Source organism: Taudactylus pleione, unplaced genomic scaffold (assembly GCF_031769625.1).
Source record: "Taudactylus pleione unplaced genomic scaffold, aTauple2 ptg001060l, whole genome shotgun sequence".
NCBI classification, from domain to species: Eukaryota; Metazoa; Chordata; class Amphibia; order Anura; family Myobatrachidae; genus Taudactylus; species Taudactylus pleione.
The window spans coordinates 2,675,001-2,693,731 of record NW_028285461.1 but is presented as its reverse complement, the minus strand read 5'-3'; the positions used below and the strand labels follow the sequence as shown (position 1 = coordinate 2,693,731).

Below are 18,731 nucleotides of genomic sequence, written 5' to 3'. Positions count from 1 at the left end.
TCAAAGTTCCGTACTCCTCCTGTACCCACTATACACCAATATTAATCCAGTGTCCCCCAATGGACTTAAAGAGGATGGATTAACATTAATAAATGTAAAAAGGCTCTTAACGTTAATGGTGGGGTGCGCCTTGCTGTTTGTCATATACTTTGGACTTTCTTAGAGTTAAGTTGTTTTTATGACATCCATTTTGCTGAATAGTTATCTTTTCCTTTAAGGTCACTTCTTTTTATTTGTTTGTCTTTTCGTGATTTATTTATTTATTTCCTCTGGCTTAAAGACCTTTATTTTAATAGCTGCTTTCATTGTTCTCCCTATCGTACAATAAAGAATGTTCTATTGCCACAGGTGGGCTGGATCCTTTCTGTGTTGGATCAACTGCACCTTTTCCCCCCTCCACCTGTTGCCATCCTCCCCCTCGGCACAGGAAATGACCTGGCAAGAACCCTCAACTGGGGTGGGGTGAGTTGTATAACTTCTGTGTGTCAGGATAAGCTCTGGTGCACTGTCTGTTACTGTTAGCTGTAATACTGCATTCCTCCTGTCTGTTACTGTTAGCTGTAACACTGCACTCCTCCTGTCTGTTACTGTTAGCTGTAACACTGCACTCCTCCTGTCTGTTACTGTTAGCTGTAACACTGCACTCCTCCTGTCTGTTACTGTTAGCTGTAACACTGCACTCCTCCTGTCTGTTACTGTTAGCTGTAACACTGCACTCCTCCTGTCTGTTACTGTTAGCTGTAACACTGCACTCCTCCTGTCTGTTACTGTTAGCTGTAACACTGCACTCCTCCTGTCTGTTACTGTTAGCTGTAACACTGCATTCCTCCTGTCTGTTACTGTTAGCTGTAACACTGCACTCCTCCTGTCTGTTACTGTTAGCTGTAACACTGCACTCCTCCAGTCTGTTACTGTTAGCTGTAACACTGCACTCCTCCTGTCTGTTACTGTTAGCTGTAACACTGCACTCCTCCTGTCTGTTACTGTTAGCTGTAACACTGCACTCCTCCTGTCTGTTACTGTTAGCTGTAACACTGCACTCCTCCTGTCTGTTACTGTTAGCTGTAACACTGCACTCCTCCTGTCTGTTACTGTTAGCTGTAACACTGCACTCCTCCTGTCTGTTACTGTTAGCTGTAACACTGCACTCCTCCTGTCTGTTACTGTTAGCTGTAACACTGCACTCCTCCTGTCTGTTACTGTTAGCTGTAACACTGCACTCCTCCTGTCTGTTACTGTTAGCTGTAACACTGCACTCCTCCTGTCTGTTACTGTTAGCTGTAACACTGCACTCCTCCTGTCTGTTACTGTTAGCTGTAACACTGCACTCCTCCTGTCTGTTACTGTTAGCTGTAACACTGCACTCCTCCTGTCTGTTACTGTTAGCTGTAACACTGCACTCCTCCTGTACCGTCTTTCCAAGAATAATAAGGTCCAGGTGTCCGATCTGCACACGGACATAGACACACACCTTGCTTTGTATGCATGCACAATAGCAATTTGCATATTGTACCATACAAAAATGGCATATACCCAACTGAGGATGACCCCCCTTGCCTCTACAACCTGTCATTGTAATATAGGGTGTGGAGTGTATATATAGGGTATGTTGTATGTGCAGTATATATAGGGTATGGGGTCTATATTTAGTGTGTGTGGGATGTGCAGTATATATAGGGTGTGGGGTGCATTTGAGTTGTGGGATGTATATATGTGGTATGGAGATGTGTGTGTAACTATAGGGTGTGAGATGTACTGTGTGTGTATATATATATATATATATATATATATATATATATATATAGGGTGTAGGATGTACTGTATATATGGGGTGCGGTGTCATTCCGGGGGCATGCCCAACATCCCCGGTGATGCTAGGCTGCCCCCGGAGGCTAGTGCCTGCACTGTCAGCTCCTCTTATGAGTGCTGCAGGAGAATGTCACACTGCAGCACCCAGCTCCTGTCCCTGAGGAATAGCTGGCATTTTGGTTTCGCCCCATACGAGGGTGACACCTGAATGCGGCTAGTTAAAGCAGGAGAGGACAGTAGTATATGTGCTTGGGTTACACCAGGAGAGAGCAGTAATATATGTGCCTGGGTTACACCAGGAGAGAACAGTAGTGTATGCGCCTGGGTTACATCGGTAGAGAACAGAAGTATATGCGCCTGGGTTACACCAGGAGAGAGCAGTAATATATGCGCCTGGGTTACACCAGGAGAGAACAGTAGTGTATGTGCCTGGGTTACACCAGGAGAGAACAGTAGTGTATGTGCCTGGGTTACACCAGGAGAGAACAGTAGTGTATGTGCCTGGGTTACACCAGGAGAGAACAGTAGTATATCTGCCTGGGTTACACCAGGAGAGAACAGTAGTATATGTGCCTGGGTTACACCAGGAGAGAACAGTAGTATATGTGCCTGGGTTACACCAGGAGAGAACAGTAGTATATGTGCCTGGGTTACACCAGGAGATAACAGTAGTATATGTGCCTGGGTTACACCAGGAGAGAACAGTAGTATATGTGCCTGGGTTACACCAGGAGAGAACAGTAGTATATGTGCCTGGGTTACACCAGGAGAGAACAGTAGTATATGTGCCTGGGTTACACCAGGAGAGAACAGTAGTATATGTGCCTGGGTTACACCAGGAGAGAACAGTAGTATATGTGCCTGGGTTACACCAGGAGAGAACAGTAGTATATGTGCCTGGGTTACACCAGGAGAGAACAGTAGTATATGTGCCTGGGTTATACCAGGAGAGAATAGTAGTATATGCGCCTGGGTTACACCAGGAGAGAACAGTAGTGTATGTGCCTGGGTTATACCAGGAGAGAACTGTAGTATATTGCGCCAGTTTAAGCCAGGATAGAACAGTATATCCTCCAGTTTTACATCAGGAGAGAACAGTATCCCTCTCAGAGGGCCGAGGTTACTACCTGTCCAATCTCACTTTAAATCAATCCCAGATATCATTAGCAAAACAATAACCTATATCACAGTTATGTAGTATTTATTGTACACGTATTAATTAGCACATGAATTCAACTAGAACACCGTTAAAATAAAAACTCAAACACTATAAAATACTGTGTCATAAAGTAAAAATTAAATTAAACCTACACTAAAACACATAAAATACTGTACAGTTTTAACTTCAGAAACCTCTATTCTCTGTCAGATGTATCTACAGAACCAACGTAACTCATCTTTGGTGATTTGTCATATTCTATGCCGGGTTGCTAACACAACACGGCACAAACTGCGTAATGTATACTGGGATACATGCCATATAGCCACAGGCATAATCGCACATCGATTGTTGGTAACATCGAGATTCGTGCACACATGCTGGACGAGTGCTAATAATGCAAATGAATAAAGACCACCTGTTCCAGAGCCTCATGTCAGCCCTCTACTGCTGACTTTTTTCGCTCATAATCACCCCCTTGAATATAAGCATGAATTGGCCTTGACGATAGATGTGGGGAGAGACCTTTTATCCCGAGGGGTAATCCTAAACTAAAGAAGTTCTGTCTATGGGCCTGATTCAGAGCCGCTCGTAAGCGGCCGCTCATTCGTTCCGAGCGATGTTTGCACAACTGCGCATGCGTATGGATCATAATACGCATGCGCGAACCAGTCAGTGCGGACGAAAATCGTATGTTCGCTAAATAGCGAATGCCTGCTATTTTGAGTGACATGAGGAGGCGTATGTGGGTGGTAACATGGGAAGGTGCTTGAAAACGGGGAGTGGAGATCCGAACGCAGGCGTGCTTAAAGGTCAAAACGGGCATTTTATGGGTGTACATAATTAATACAGCAGCGTCATTGACCACGTCACTGGGTTATTTTATAGTCAGAACTGTTCGCATGATTGCGGTAGGAAAAACCAACCACAAGAATAGCGAGCAGTTCATACGCTGGTCGATGTACTCGATTAATCTAATAAATAGCGGACATGACGTAGGATGCGAGCGGCCAGGGGGCGTAGTTTTCCAAAAAAACGACCGCATGTTTTGTTTGCTCGTTCAGACCTAGAGGCGCGAACGGTTCATTTGAATAGCCACCCCTTTTTTCTGAACGAGCGAGCGCAAATAGCGTCCGGCTCTGAATGAGGTCCTATGTGCGCAAAAAGTAGAAGTCCTGTAAACTCTATTAATTATTTTGTTCCCACTCTCCCTAATCCATCTTTCTTACTTTCTCTGACTTATGTGGGCGCTCCAGTGGCCAGTGAGGCACCCTACTGCACATTCAGAGGTCTTGCCCTAAAATCCGAGTCTACTGGGAAAGCAATCATGACCTAAATAGAGCCATAACCAGCACCCGGGTCCCTTCTGTATTCCTTGCTTCCTTGCCCAATTCACCAAAGTCTCATCAAACATATCTTATACACTACCAATTATCAAATTGCCCCAGACTGGAAAAAGACAGAACCCCTTTTATCTCTGCACCCGTCAGTGTACCGGATAGAGTACTGCCACCTTGCCTGACACCTTTGACCACTAAAGTAAAGTTTGGAGTCCATGGACTGTGTGGTAGAACTTCCATTGTATGTTGTCTAATTATCCAATATAAGAATATCCCTTCACCTTGACATGGGTACAGCCCCCGCCGCTAACTTCTTTATTAGGCACCTGCTTACCTTCTTGTTTCTATGCCTCCAGCTTTAGCAATCTTATAGTCTCTATATGTACATATTGACACTCAGCTTGTTGTTTGATCCCATTTTAATTCTGTTTTCAATTCTCATATACATTTAATGTTTTCTGTTCCTCTCTTGGTTTCCCCATGTGCAACACACACACACACACACACACCCCACCTGCCAGCGACGCCATCTTTCCAGCAATATTATCGGGAGGATGGCGCATGTAGCAAAGCTTCTGGGACAGTGGCAGACTATTCACTATCACCTGCGATGCCGGCAGATTACGTAGTGGGGAACCGCTGTGCTTTCTCTTTCTGGGCAGGGTGCACTATCCTCAGTTATGCAGACAAACCCCCAAAAAGTTAAATTTTGGGGGGTTTGATTGCATTTCTCATATGCACCAAGCTTCTGAAAGCAAAGCTTTCCGCAGCTTGGAGACAGCGGGCAACGCCATGTATAGATGACGTTGGCGAATGGAAGCCTATGCGTTTCTTTTCGCACACTGATATATGAGGGATCCAATCGGATCCTTCCCAGCACCCCGGCGCACGTGTGTCATTCTGGGGACTTCTGGGTCGTAAACCCGGATGTCCCTTTATCTCATAGGACAGCTCTTATCGGGGTAGCTGTCTTGCAGATCTTTATGCATACTAAGAGTGGTGGGATTCATCGCATACGAAATGTGATGCTTGATGCATCCTGCCCGCTATCTGATGAGTGACGATGTAAATTGATTATTTTTCGATTTTATAAACAAAAACACAAGTAATTTGTTGTACCTTGCATGGGAAGTAACGCTGCTATGGAAGAAAGTCCATTCATTGAATTATCTCCTTCCACAAATACTTTAAAATGAAGAAATAAAAAGCAAATGAAAAATAAAAAAGGGGATTTCTGATTACAAGGTACTCAGGAAATCCTTCTGGGATTGTTTCCAGCATCCAGGTGTCACTGTTGCTTTTGCTGTCTATACAAAATCTTTACATGTAATTACCATGAGGCAGTAGCAGACTACAGATATATTTACGTTGTCTCCATCCAACATTATGTCTTGTTGCTCCAGGCAAGTACTGTATATCGGCAGATCATCACTTGCTCCCAATTACCAGTATGAAAGTTACTACAACAGGCCCTAGAATGCTGTGATGAAAGCCTTCATGCTAGCATACCTCCCAACATGATCTCTCCAGGAGGGACACAATGCTCTGGTCCTGGACTTCCCTGGTAAGAGGTGTGGCTGCAGCGCAGTCCAAAATTCAAATAGGGGAGCCACACCAACTGTCATTTCACACGCTGCCAAACATCACTGGCTGGGACTCACTGGCAGTTGGTGCGACTCCCCTATTTGAATTTTGGACTGTACTGCAGCCCCACCTCTGGAGCCTCCACCAATCATAAATTACCAGGGAACTCCAGGACCAGAGCACTGTGTCCCTCCTGGAGAGGGTCACGTTGGGAGGTATGCATGGCATGCTGGTGACATCTCCCACCAGTATCTAGACCACAGGCAATAGTGCACTCCCCTGTGTGTAGCTAGGAGCTGTAAGAGTGCACTCCCCTGTGTGTAGCTAGGAGCTGTAAGAGTGCACTCCTGTCTGTGTGTAGCTAGGAGCTGGTGACATCTCCCACCAGTATCTAGACCACAGGCAATAGTGCACTCCCCAGTGTGGAGCTAGGAGCTGTAAGAGTGCACTCCCCTGTGTGTAGCTAGGAGCTGTAAGAGGGCACTCCCCTGTGTGTAGCAAGGGGCTGTAAGAGTGCCCTCCCCTGTGTGTAGCTAGGGGCTGTAAGAGTGCCCTCCCCTGTGTGTAGCTAGGGGCTGTAAGAGTGCCCTCCCCTGTGTGTAGCTAGGGGCTGTAAGAGTGCCCTCCCCTGTGTGTAGCTAGGGGCTGTAAGAGTGCCCTCCCCTGTGTGTAGCTAGGGGCTGTAAGAGTGCCCTCCCCTGTGTGTAGCTAGGGGCTGTAAGAGTGCCCTCCCCTGTGTGTAGCTAGGAGCCGTAAGAGTGCACTCCCCTGTGTGTAGCTAGGAGCCGTAAGAGTGCACTCCCCTGTGTGTAGCTAGGAGCCGTAAGAGTGCACTCCCCTGTGTGTAGCTAGGAGCCGTAAGAGTGCACTCCCCTGTGTGTAGCTAGGAGCCGTAAGAGTGCACTCCCCTGTGGGTAGCTAGGAGCTGTAACACTGCACTCCCCTGTCTGTGTCGTTAGGAGCTGTAACACTGCACTCCCCTGTCTGTGTCGTTAGGAGCTGTAACACTGCACTCCCCTGTCTGTGTCGTTAGGAGCTGTAACACTGCACTCCCCTGTCTGTGTCGTTAGGAGCTGTAACACTGCACTCCCCTGTCTGTGTCGTTACGAGCTGTAACACTGCACTCCCCTGTCTGTGTCGTTAGGAGCTGTAACACTGCACTCCCCTGTCTGTGTCGTTAGGGGCTGTAATACTGCACTCCCCTGTGGGTGGCTAGGAGCTGTGAGACTGCACTCCCCTGTGTGCGTCACTAGGAGCTGTACACCCTAGCTGTAAGGCTACACTTCTCCTGTCTGTCACTAGGAGCTGTAGGAGTGCACTTCTCTGGTCTGTCACTAGGAGCTCTAAAACTGTACTGCCCTGTCTGCATGTCACTAGGAGTTATAAGGTTGCACTCCCCTGTGTGTCATTAGGAGCTGTAAGGCTGCACTCTTCTATGTGTCAGAATAACCCTGTGAGACCTGCCCTCTATCCTATGTGTCAGAATAACCCTGTGAGCCCTGCACTCTTCCCTGTGTCAGAATATCCCTGTGAGACCTGCACTCTCCCCTGTCTGTCAGAATAACCCTGTGAGACCTGCATTCTCCCCTGTCTGTCAGAATAACCCTGTGAGACCTGCACTCTCCCCTGTGTGTCAGAATAACCCTGTGAGAACTGCACTCTCTCCTGTGTGTCAGAATAACCCTGTGAGACCTGCACTCTCTCCTGTGTGTCAGAATATCCCTGTGAGACCTGCCCTCTCTCCTGTGTGTCAGAATAACCCTGCGAGACCTGCCCTCTCTCCTGTGTGTCAGAATATCCCTGTGAGACCTGCACTCTCTCCTGTGTGTCAGAATATCCCTGTGAGACCTGCACTCTCCCCTGTCTGTCAGAATAACCCTGTGAGACCTGCATTCTCCCCTGTCTGTCAGAATAACCCTGTGAGACCTGCACTCTCTCCTGTGTGTCAGAATAACCCTGTGAGACCTGCACTCTCTCCTGTGTGTCAGAATAACCCTGTGAGACCTGCACTCTCTCCTGTGTGTCAGAATAACCCTGTGAGACCTGCACTCTCTCCTGTGTGTCAGAATAACCCTGTGAGACCTGCACTCTCTCCTGAGTATCAGAATAATCCTGAATATCCCTGTGAGACCTGCGTTATCTCCTGTGTGTCAGAATAACCCTGTGAGACCTGCCCTCTCTCCTGTGTGTCAGAATAACCCTGTGAGACCTGCGTTATCTCCTGTGTGTCAGAATATCCCTGTGAGACCTGCACTCTCTCCTGTGTGTCAGAATAACCCTGTGAGACCTGCACTCTCTCCTGTGTGTCAGAATAACCCTGTGAGACCTGCACTCTCTCCTGTGTGTCAGAATAACCCTGTGAGACCTGCACTCTCTCCTGTGTGTCAGAATAACCCTGTGAGACCTGCACTCTCTCCTGTGTGTCAGAATAACCCTGTGAGACCTGCACTCTCTCCTGTGTGTCAGAATAACCCTGTGAGACCTGCACTCTCTCCTGTGTGTCAGAATAACCCTGTGAGACCTGCACTCTCTCCTGTGTGTCAGAATAACCCTGTGAGACCTGCACTCTCTCCTGTGTGTCAGAATAACCCTGTGAGACCTGCACTCTCTCCTGTGTGTCAGAATAACCCTGTGAGACCTGCACTCTCTCCTGTGTGTCAGAATATCCCTGTGAGACCTGCACTCTCTCCTGTGTGTCAGAATAACCCTGTGAGCCCTGCACTCTCTCCTGTGTGTCAGAATAACCCTGTGAGACCTGCACTCTCCTCTACCTGTCAGAATAACCCTGTGAGACCTGCACTCTCTCCTGTGTGTCAGAATAACCCTGTGAGACCTGCACTCTCTCCTGTGTGTCAGAATAACCCTGTGAGACCTGCACTCTCCCCTGTCTGTCAGAATAACCCTGTGAGACCTGCACTCTCTCCTGTGTGTCAGAATAACCCTGTGAGACCTGCCCTCTCTCCTGTGTGTCAGAATAACCCTGTGAGACCTGCACTCTCTCCTGTGTGTCAGAATATCCCTGTGAGACCTGCACTCTCTCCTGTGTGTCAGAATATCCCTGTGAGACCTGCACTCTCTCCTGTGTGTCAGAATATCCCTGTGAGACCTGCACTCTCTCCTGTGTGTCAGAATATCCCTGTGAGACCTGCACTCTCTCCTGTGTGTCAGAATCTCCCTGTGAGCCCTGCACTCTCTCCTGTGTGTCAGAATAACCCTGTGAGACCTGCACTCTCTCCTGTGTGTCAGAATAACCCTGTGAGACCTGCACTCTCCCCTGTGTGTCAGAATCACCCTGTGAGCCCTGCACTCTCTCCTGTGTGTCAGAATAACCCTGTGAGACCTGCACTCTCTCCTGTGTGCCAGAATAACCCTGTGAGACCTGCACTCTCTCCTGTGTGCCAGAATAACCCTGTGAGACCTGCACTCTCTCCTGTGTGCCAGAATAACCCTGTGAGCCCTGCACTCTCTCCTGTGTGTCAGAATAACCCTGTGAGCCCTGCACTCTCCCCTGCCTGTCAGAATATCCCTGTGAGCTCTGCACTCTCCCCTGCCTGTCAGAATATCCCTGTGAGCCCTGCACTCTCCCCTGCCTGTCAGAATAAGCTGTGATGCTGCTGTCTTGCATGTAACAATGAGCTGGAAGAGAGCAGGATTTTGTATGTGTACCTCTATGCACCACCTTACCTATGTGTGCTCCTGCTTACTAGGGTTACACAGATGAGCCTCTCTCCAAGATCCTGAGTCATGTGGAGGAGGGAGCCGTCGTCCAGCTGGACCGGTGGAACCTAGAAGTGGAGAGAAACTTTGAGGCCTATGAAGAGGATAGAGCAGAAGGGGCAACAGATAAAGTGAGTGGACATTGCTGACTCATGGTTATATGGAATTACCACCAGACAGAAATGGATGAGAAGATTATTAACTGCATGAAAAGATATCAGGCCAATAAAGATTCAAATGAGTTGATTAATGTAGTATGTACAAGACAAGCACATATGGTGATGAGTTACTCTGTCTCCCTCCCTACAGCTGCCCCTGGATGTCTTCAATAATTATTTCAGTCTGGGATTTGATGCTCGAGTCACACTGGAATTCCACGAGTCCCGAGGTACCGTAGTGTGTGTGATTGTGCGGCTGTTACTGGTGTATGAGCAGCATAGGAGAATCCTTATTTAAGTTATAGGAGGAGGTTACTGAAAGTGCTTAGAGGGCAAGAGGCAAGGGTTACAGTGTGAGGACCACAGGGGCTGAGTGGCCATGTTAGGCAAGTGTGTGCTTTTATGTGAAGGGTCAAAGAGATGGGTTGTAGCGGATGTTAGGAGTGAGAGTAAGTGACACTGTGTAGTTATCAGTAATGCTAGATCCCAGGAGTGAGTGACCGTTTGTAGATCTCAGGAGTGGAATTGGGTAATAATGTCTTTGGACTTCAGGAATGGGTGACAGTGTGTAGATCTCAGGGGTGGGACGGGTGACAGCAAGTGGACCTCAGGAATGGGTGACGGTGTGTAGATCACAGGGGTGGGACAGGTGATGGCATGTGGACCTCAGGAGTGGGTGACGGTGTGTAGATTTCAGGGGTGGGACAGGTGACAGCATGTGGACCTCAGGACTGGGTGGCGGTGTGTAGATCTCAGGGGTGGGACGGGTGATGGCATGTGGACCTCGGGAATGGGTGACGGTGTGTAGATCTCAGGGGTGGGACAGGTGATGGCATGTGGACCTCAGGAGTGGGTGACGGTGTGTAGATTTCAGGGGTGGGACAGGTGACAGCATGTGGACCTCAGGACTGGGTGGCGGTGTGTAGATCTCAGGGGTGGGACGGGTGATGGCATGTGGACCTCGGGAATGGGTGACGGTGTGTAGATCTCAGGGGTGGGACAGGTGACAGCATGTGGACCTCAGGAGTGGGTGACGGTGTGTAGATCTAAGGGGTGGGACAGGTGATGGCATGTGGACCTCAGGAGTGGGTGACGGTGTGTAGATTTCAGGGCTGAGATAGGTGATGGCATGTGGACCTCAGGAGTGGGTGACGGTGTGTAGATTTCAGGGCTGAGATGGGTGATGGCATGTGGACCTCAGGAGTGGGGTATGGTGTGTACATCTCAGGGGTGGGACTGTTGATGGCATGTGGACCTCAGGAGTGGGTGATGGTGTGTAGATTTCAGGGCTGAGATGGGTGAAGGCCTCCGGAATTGGGATATCCTTAAAACCTGGACTGTAATGGTGAAGTTTGGGAATCTCTGATGTAGAGGTTTGTGATTGCTATGGCTGTGCATTTGATAATGTGTTCTGGATAACTTCAGCATTACTTGGACAACATTTTTTGACAAGCTGAAATAATATTAAATAAAAGAGGGCACTTTAAGAGCCATTTTACTGCAGAAACAGGTGTTCTAGTCAGTGCTGATTGAGGAGTACTTTTGAAAATTCATTTTTATTTCTCACTGTCTAAAGTAAGCTTTGGTATAGTAACATTTCTTACCCATTACTTACGTGACTATCTTATTTTCTATTTCATGCAACAAAATGTATATTTGACTAATTTCTCGTCCTTTTTCAGAGGCCAACCCAGAGAAGTTTAACAGCCGTTTCCGCAATAAGATGTTCTATGCTGGGGTGAGTGTTCCTGGTTCTATTGTTCATCTCTTTCATATATCTCTAGTGCTTCCCACTCACTGGCTTCTCTCACGCAGACTGCGTTCTCCGACTTTCTGACTGGCAGCTCCCGAGATTTGGCCAAACACATCCGAGTTGTGGTACGTATTCTGCAAAGCCCAACTCACATGCACTGGTTACAGTCTGCAGACAATGTTGTAAGTGCTAACAGATTTGTAATGATCATTAATAAACCCACGATTCCCCGGCAAGACTTGGGTTTTCTATTATCACATACACTGCTTGGCCAAAACATGTGGACATCTCAAAATAATGGGCATTAATGTGGATTGGTCCCCCTTTTGCTACTGTAACAACCTCTTCTCGTCCTGGAAGGCTTTCTATCTAGATTTTGGAAGAAGGCTATGAGGATTCACATGCATCCAGCCACAAGAACATAACTGAGGTTAGGCACTGACATGAAGGCCTGGCTCATAGTCACCATTACAATTCATCCCAAAAGTGTGGATTGGGGTTGAGGTCAGGGCTCTGTTCTGGCCACTCTTGTTCTTCCACACAAGACTCTCTGTAGACCATTCGTTGATGGATCTTGCTTTGGTCACTTTGACATTGTCATGCTGGAACAGGAAATGGCCTTACCCAAAGTGATGCCACAATGACGTAAGCATGAAGTTCTCTATAACGTCATTGTATGCTGTGACAATAAGATTTCCCTTCACGAAACTAAGGAGCCCAGGCCAAGCCATGACAAAAAGGCTCCAGACCATTGTTCATCATCCACCAAAATTTACAATTTGTTAGTAAGTTCTCTGGCATCTGACAAACCCAGATTAGTCTGTCTGACTGCCAGATGTGGAAGCGAGATTCATCACTTCAAACAATGCGCTCCCACTAATGCAGAGTCCAATGGAGGTGTGCTCTCCACCACTTCACCTGGCATTTGGCATTGCACATGGTGATCTGGGGCTTGTGTTATGGAAACCCAGTCCATGAAGTGCCCGATGGACAGCTCTTATGCTGACATCGCTTCCAGAGGCATAGAACTCAGTAGTGAGGCACCCAAGGACGTATTCATTTTGTGCTACAGCATTCACTTTCTGTGTGCTTGTTTGGCACTTTTTTGTGTCTTGAGTTGCTGTTGTGCCTAGACGTTTCCACTACATTGTAACAGGTGACCGGGGAAGCTGTAGCAGGGCAGACGTTTGACAGTGACTTGCTGGAAGGGTGAAATGCGTAGATCAGTGCCAAATTGAAAGTCACCGAGCTCTTCAGTACCCACCACTGTACCGCCTATGTTCATCTGTGGATGTTGCGTGGCTGTATTCCTTGATTCTATGCGACGGATAGCAATGGGTGTGGCTGAAATGGCCAAACACACAAGAAGGGTTAGCCACAGACTTTTGGCCATGTAGTGTTTGTTCTTGTAGGGTATTGCCCCTCTGACGATGTAGTATTTGTTCTTGTAGGGTATTGCCACTCTGACGATACCCTTTTACTGAATGACTTGATGTATTAACAGTATTTGGTCCTGCAGGGGTCATGAAAATGTGGCTCTGTCCATGTACATAAATGGACAGCACTGATGCAGACAGGGCGGCTGGCCTATACTGTGTTCTGCGTGTGAATCCTGTCTTCAGGACTGTGAACAGGATGTGGATGCACTGCGCAATGAAAAGATATTCCCAGAAATTAAAAAATAAACATGTCTGAAAGGGATGTAGTTGAAATCTACCGATCGAGCGGATGCCGGGCGGCGCAGTGGACAGCCGCGTGGGTGGGGTGTTAGGTTTAGGGCTCCTGGGGGGGGATTTAGGGTTAGGCACCCCCCCCCCCGGGAGGTTAGGGTTAGGCTAGGGGGTGGGAGGGTTAGGCACCCCCGGGGAGAGGTTAGGGTTAGACATCCCCCTGGGGGACTTAGGTTTAGGCGGCAGGGAAGGGGGACTTAGGTTTAGGCACTTAGAGGGGGGATTAGGGTTAGGCACAGGGGGAAAAGTTAGAGTTAGGCATCCTAAAGGAGGGTTAGAGTGTAGATTAGGTTAGTGAATACTTACCTAGGGACGATCGGGATATCTTCCTCTGTCGGCCACGCGCTGTCGGGATTTGAACTGCCGGCCAGGGGTCCAGCAGTAATTCAGACCGATTTTCCCTAGACTAGGTGGAAAAGATACATCACCAAGCAGGCCTACCTCCAGCCCTCCTTAGCCTGCAGTTGCATTGGCACACCCTCACTAGACTGTGCCGACATGAGAATCCCTCTTAACAGCCCACTTCAGCCTCTAAAGTCATTAAACGTAGATGCAATTGAAATGCGCTCGCTTTCCCATCACCCGTACTTACGTACATTTGGTTTCGAAGCATGCGCAGTGTGAATACAATACAGCAAGATTCACTTTGCAGTCGTACATTTAACTCTGCATCAGATCCTTTGTGTCAGCCTGTGACTTTAGCCAAAATAGCTCAACGTAACTGACCAGGCGCCTTAATAGAATGCTTCTGTCCTCTTACTACTTACATCATGGAGCCTGTAATTAGTGGGTGAGTGCAAGGAACCGCATACTGGAGTCCAGGAGGCACTATAGCGCCATCTATGGAAAATCACAAAGAAGTGCAAACTTGTGCACGTTAAGGATTTGCACTGTACAAGGTGGTGACAAACACTTTTAGAGCAGAAGCTGATGCTGCAGCTGGCCAGCAGAGGGAGTGCTTGCGCTGCAGCTGGCCAGCAGAGGGAGTGCTTGCGCTGCAGCTGGCCAGCAGAGGGAGTGCTTGCGCTGCAGCTGACCAGCAGAGGGAGTGCTTGCGCTGCAGCTGACCAGCAGAGGGAGTGCTTGCGCTGCAGCTGACCAGCAGAGGGAGTGCTTGCGCTGCAGCTGACCAGCAGAGGGAGTGCTTGCACAATTCTCTAAACAAATGTAGTTCTCTTCCACCCTGTTGATAAATTTGATGCAATGCAAATAGAAGACACTACACACGTTTTGTCTAAATATTTGCTGATGTTTAAAAGATTATACAGTCCTTGGTTATGATGATTGTCTAAACATTATGTAGGGATTATTATTATTAATCACTGATTTATCCTCGGCTAACAATTTTTGTAGCATTGCTTGTTACGTTTGCCTAGCAAATCCTTAAATACATTAATTGCCAAAGCAGAGTTATTATTCTGACCTTTTGTTTCATTTTGTTTGTCTTTTTTTAATATTTTGTTGCCTATCTCTTTCCTTGCCTGTTTGTTACAGTGTGATGGCACGGATCTGACCGCTAAAATTCAGGAGCTTAAGTTACAGTGCCTGGTGTTTCTAAACATCCCTCGGTGAGTATGGTAGAACACATCGCGGCCTCCCAATGCATGGTGGTCAACTTTGGCAAACCTTTATTAGTAGAACCGACCAGATCTGGGTGCACACGTGCACGGCATAGATGGTTAGCCAAGGCGTATTGGCGCCTCATATACAACAGCCTCTTCTAGTGACTAATATTTAAAGCAAACTACATATATAATAACTCCTGTGACTGTAGGAAGAGTGATATAGTAGTCAGGGGCGGGGGGAGGGGGTGTTACTTGCAGGGTTAGGCAGCTATGGTGATGAGAGAGGGACATCACAGCATGGCACCTATGGGCTTTGGAGGGCAGGTGCATGATGGGCTTTCGCTTGGGCGTCAGAGTAAAGAGAGGTGGAGTCTCCCCCGTTGGGTTTTAAGGGAGAATCGCTGCCATCTGCAGCATAGCAGAAACCCCCAAGTGAGGTCACTGCAGATACAGCAAGGCTAAAGTATGGGAGCAAAGAGAAGCCGACATGGGCAGGCGGTGTAGGAGCTGCCTATGAGACTAGTGTATGCCGAGTGTCTGTAACTATTAAGATCAGGGATGCTAATAGAAGGGGATGTTTGTCTATTATCTATCCGTTCAAATTCAGAACATGGGATCCCCGGGGTTAGTGTAACTAAACTGCTTCAGAACATCAGTAAACTTGTTCAGAACATTAAGCTAATATAACACTTATAAACAGAAAGAAATGGTCCTGCACAAATAGTGAAAACAGGGACAATTTCTAAAGGTGTGCCGCTGTACTAGGGGATGTCAGACTTCATCCAGTATTGTATAATCAAAAAGGAAACTAGATACTGTGCACAACCTTTCTACTATATGTTCGTGATCTTATCAACTATATAGACTGTATGGTGAAACCTAGGATACAGAATGAGGTTATGCTCCATCTCTATATATGGTATATTGTTAAGGAAAAAAATTATACATGTTACCAATGGGTATCTAAAACTTGTAATCTTTACTTAGAACGACACAAAATTAGAATAATAGAATGGAAACAGAAAGACATCGACATGGGTTCTAACTAGGTACCGGGTAAGGTGATTGCCTAGTACGGTGAGATAACACAAATCCAGCTGGTGTAAGACACAATGCTAGAGGTAGAAAATTCATAATAAGTTACAACATGCTTGTTCCTTACCTGAATGATTAAAATGCTAGACAGCCCCCAAGGGTTCTTCCCACCGTTTTCGCTGCAGCTGCTGCTGTGCCAATATGACAGCTTCTGAGCCAAATGGAACCTCTCGTACAGGTTACCGCTGGAGAGGAGACATGTCTGCAGAGGATCCACATGGAAGACGTGCTCCAATGGTAATGCTAACAACCGGCAGCACCGATGACTCCTGCACAGTCCCTGCCACTACTGGAGAAGAAGCTACTGACAATGGCACCTCCACCAGCGGCGGAGACTCTGCTCGAGGCGGCGGTGCTGCCAGCTGTTATCATCACCATGGGAGCATGTCTGCGGTCCGGGTCTTCTGCTGACTGGTCTCCTCTATGCTACATGTGTGAGTTCTTCAAGCTTGGGGCTTGGTGCTGAACCACATTCTGCTTCTGTAGATGATGATGCAGGTGACCTAAGACTTTGAGGTGTCCCATAATTTGAATAAGTAACCACTTGTTGAATTTCGATCACTGGAGTTTACCAACTCCATCCACGTTCTCAAAGCCTATGGGTTGAAGGTCATCTGTTGCTCATATCTTCATAGTAATGTATTAAATCTTTTTTTTTAAGAAATTGAATCACTCTCTTGACTGCATGTCGGGCTCTTTAATAAGGCTTATGTTTGTCGGTGTAGATCTATTAAAAAGGAAGGGGGTGTCTGCGCTCTGACTGAGAGCTGCTCAAATTGGGATAGGAATTAAAAATTGTTTTTTAAGTGCTTGTAAATTAAAATTGCCTAATGAGCAGACAAACAAACAATATAAATATATATATATATATATATATATATATATATATATATATATATATAGTTTATAGTGGAGGCTTGGCGGTGGTTCCCAGTATATACTCCGCAAGTAATAGTCCGTTTAAACACTCCTGCCCTATCTGTCCCTTACTGTACCTGAGGATCTCCAGAGGTAGCGATCCTCTCCCTGTTATACGGGGTGCATCCATTCCGGGTCTGGTCTCCACGTGCGGCGCTTGGATGTTGCGTCAGCCGCCTTGTGTAGCGGTGGGGTGTGCTCGGCGTGACTCCAATCTCTCCTACTTCACCAACGCGTTTCGGACCTCCACTGGGTCCTTTATCAAGAATGGGAATAGGGCTCTCTTTTGGCTCTATTAACAGCTTTGTTTAAAACAGTAAGTCCAATACCGGAACTTCCTCCTAATTTTGGTGGCAACCATGTGTTCCAAAAATGTAAAATCAAATGAGTGAAAAATGACTAAAAAAATAAAAATTAAATATAAAAAATTGGCATTTGTACATGTTGGCTAGTTTGTTGCTCATTCTACAATTTTGTGTATATGTGTAATTAGTGGTTGTAGCTAAAATAATGAAATTTAATGTAAACATTTTTTATATAAAAAAAAGGGGGGGGGGGATTTATTTAAGAGGGTGAAAAAAGTTTTTAGGGCATAGATCCATTTAGTTTCAGTTTTCTTCAATAAACTTATTATATCCTCACTTCTCCAACTGGGGTTCACTTTCTGAATGTCCAAAAATTTCAGACCTTTTGGGTTTCTATTGTGACATTCATGGAAGTGTGCTGAAACACTGTGGGTCATTAGTCCTTTTCTTATGTTATTGATGTGTTCATATATTCGCATTTTTCTTTTTCTTTTCTTTTTTTTAAATTCTTTTTATTGAATCAGAGACATATAGACAAACAATTCAATTCAGCATTAAGTTAAAAAACAAATTTGTGGATACAAATTGACAGACAATTTCAATTTGATATAATCAAAATATCAGGACATATACGATACAATATATAGATAACATTGTATTGAAAATAAGATTATTATAGATAATATAGGTGAAGGGTGCATCGTGTGGGATATCACTATGGAGCCACTGGAGGATCGTTGTCAAGCAAACGTAAAAGGTACCACGAAGAAGAAGAAAAACATTTAGGCCCTGATTCAGAGCCGGACGCTCTGACCAGAGCGCTCGCTCTGAATCAGGGCCCACCTCCATAAATATGGAGCGTCCTCCTGGATGCTCGTATAGCTGTGGGTCACCACCCACAGCATATATGAGCGTGCAGGATGATGGTCGCGATGGTCTTGACCATCGCGACCATCGCCACTGTGAGCAGAAGCCTGCGGTTGAGTTTCTCAACCGCAAGGCCAGGAGTGATTTTGGCTCTATCAGAGCCAAAATCACTCCCACTGACATCACTAGTGATGTCAGTGGGGCCGGCTTCTGACGGTAGGCGTTCCCTTGGGAACGCCTCCGTCTGGCAGGCACGCCCACCAACGGGGGCGTGCTGTCAATCAACATCGACAGCACGCCCCCTTTGATCAGACACTACGAGCGAAGGAAAGTCCTTCGCTCGTCGCTTCTCGCGCATGCGCAAGACGGAGCTCCCTCCGTCGTGCGCATGCGCAGTGCAGACCATCGACCCACTTGCGAGCGGACAGCCACTCGCGAGTGGGTCTGATTCAGGGCCTTAGTAAGAAGTTGTTGAGTAGTTATTGGGAGTGTAGAAATATAGCTCTCTCCCATATTTCCAAAAATTTTTCCACCCTGGACTCTTTGTCCAAAGAAGCCTCCACCCAATCCATTTTGAACAAATAAAATAACTTCTCTTTAAATAGTGAAAAGGGGGGTGTACCTGACTGATTCCACACCTGTAAAATGGTTTTCTTAGCGGCCGCGCTACCTGCCAGCAGCAGTCTGCGATAACCTTTTGTTATATGTTGATCTTTGGGAAAAATACCCAA

The 18,731-nt window shown here is 46.9% G+C and overlaps 1 protein-coding gene across 4 annotated transcripts in view; it reads left to right on the top strand.

Annotated features, from left to right (window-relative positions):
• Window positions 1-18,731, top strand: part of DGKZ (diacylglycerol kinase zeta) — a 141,638-nt gene that overhangs the window by 89,685 nt on the left and 33,222 nt on the right. For all 4 annotated transcript variants that reach the window (XM_088461494.1, XM_088461492.1, XM_088461491.1 and 1 more), the window contains 6 exons: window positions 349-462; window positions 9,600-9,740; window positions 9,919-9,997; window positions 11,450-11,505; window positions 11,583-11,645; window positions 14,745-14,818. In XM_088461494.1, coding sequence (XP_088317620.1) covers window positions 349-462; window positions 9,600-9,740; window positions 9,919-9,997; window positions 11,450-11,505; window positions 11,583-11,645; window positions 14,745-14,818 — 527 coding nt within the window. The remainder of the gene's footprint in view (window positions 1-348; window positions 463-9,599; window positions 9,741-9,918; window positions 9,998-11,449; window positions 11,506-11,582; window positions 11,646-14,744; window positions 14,819-18,731) is intronic.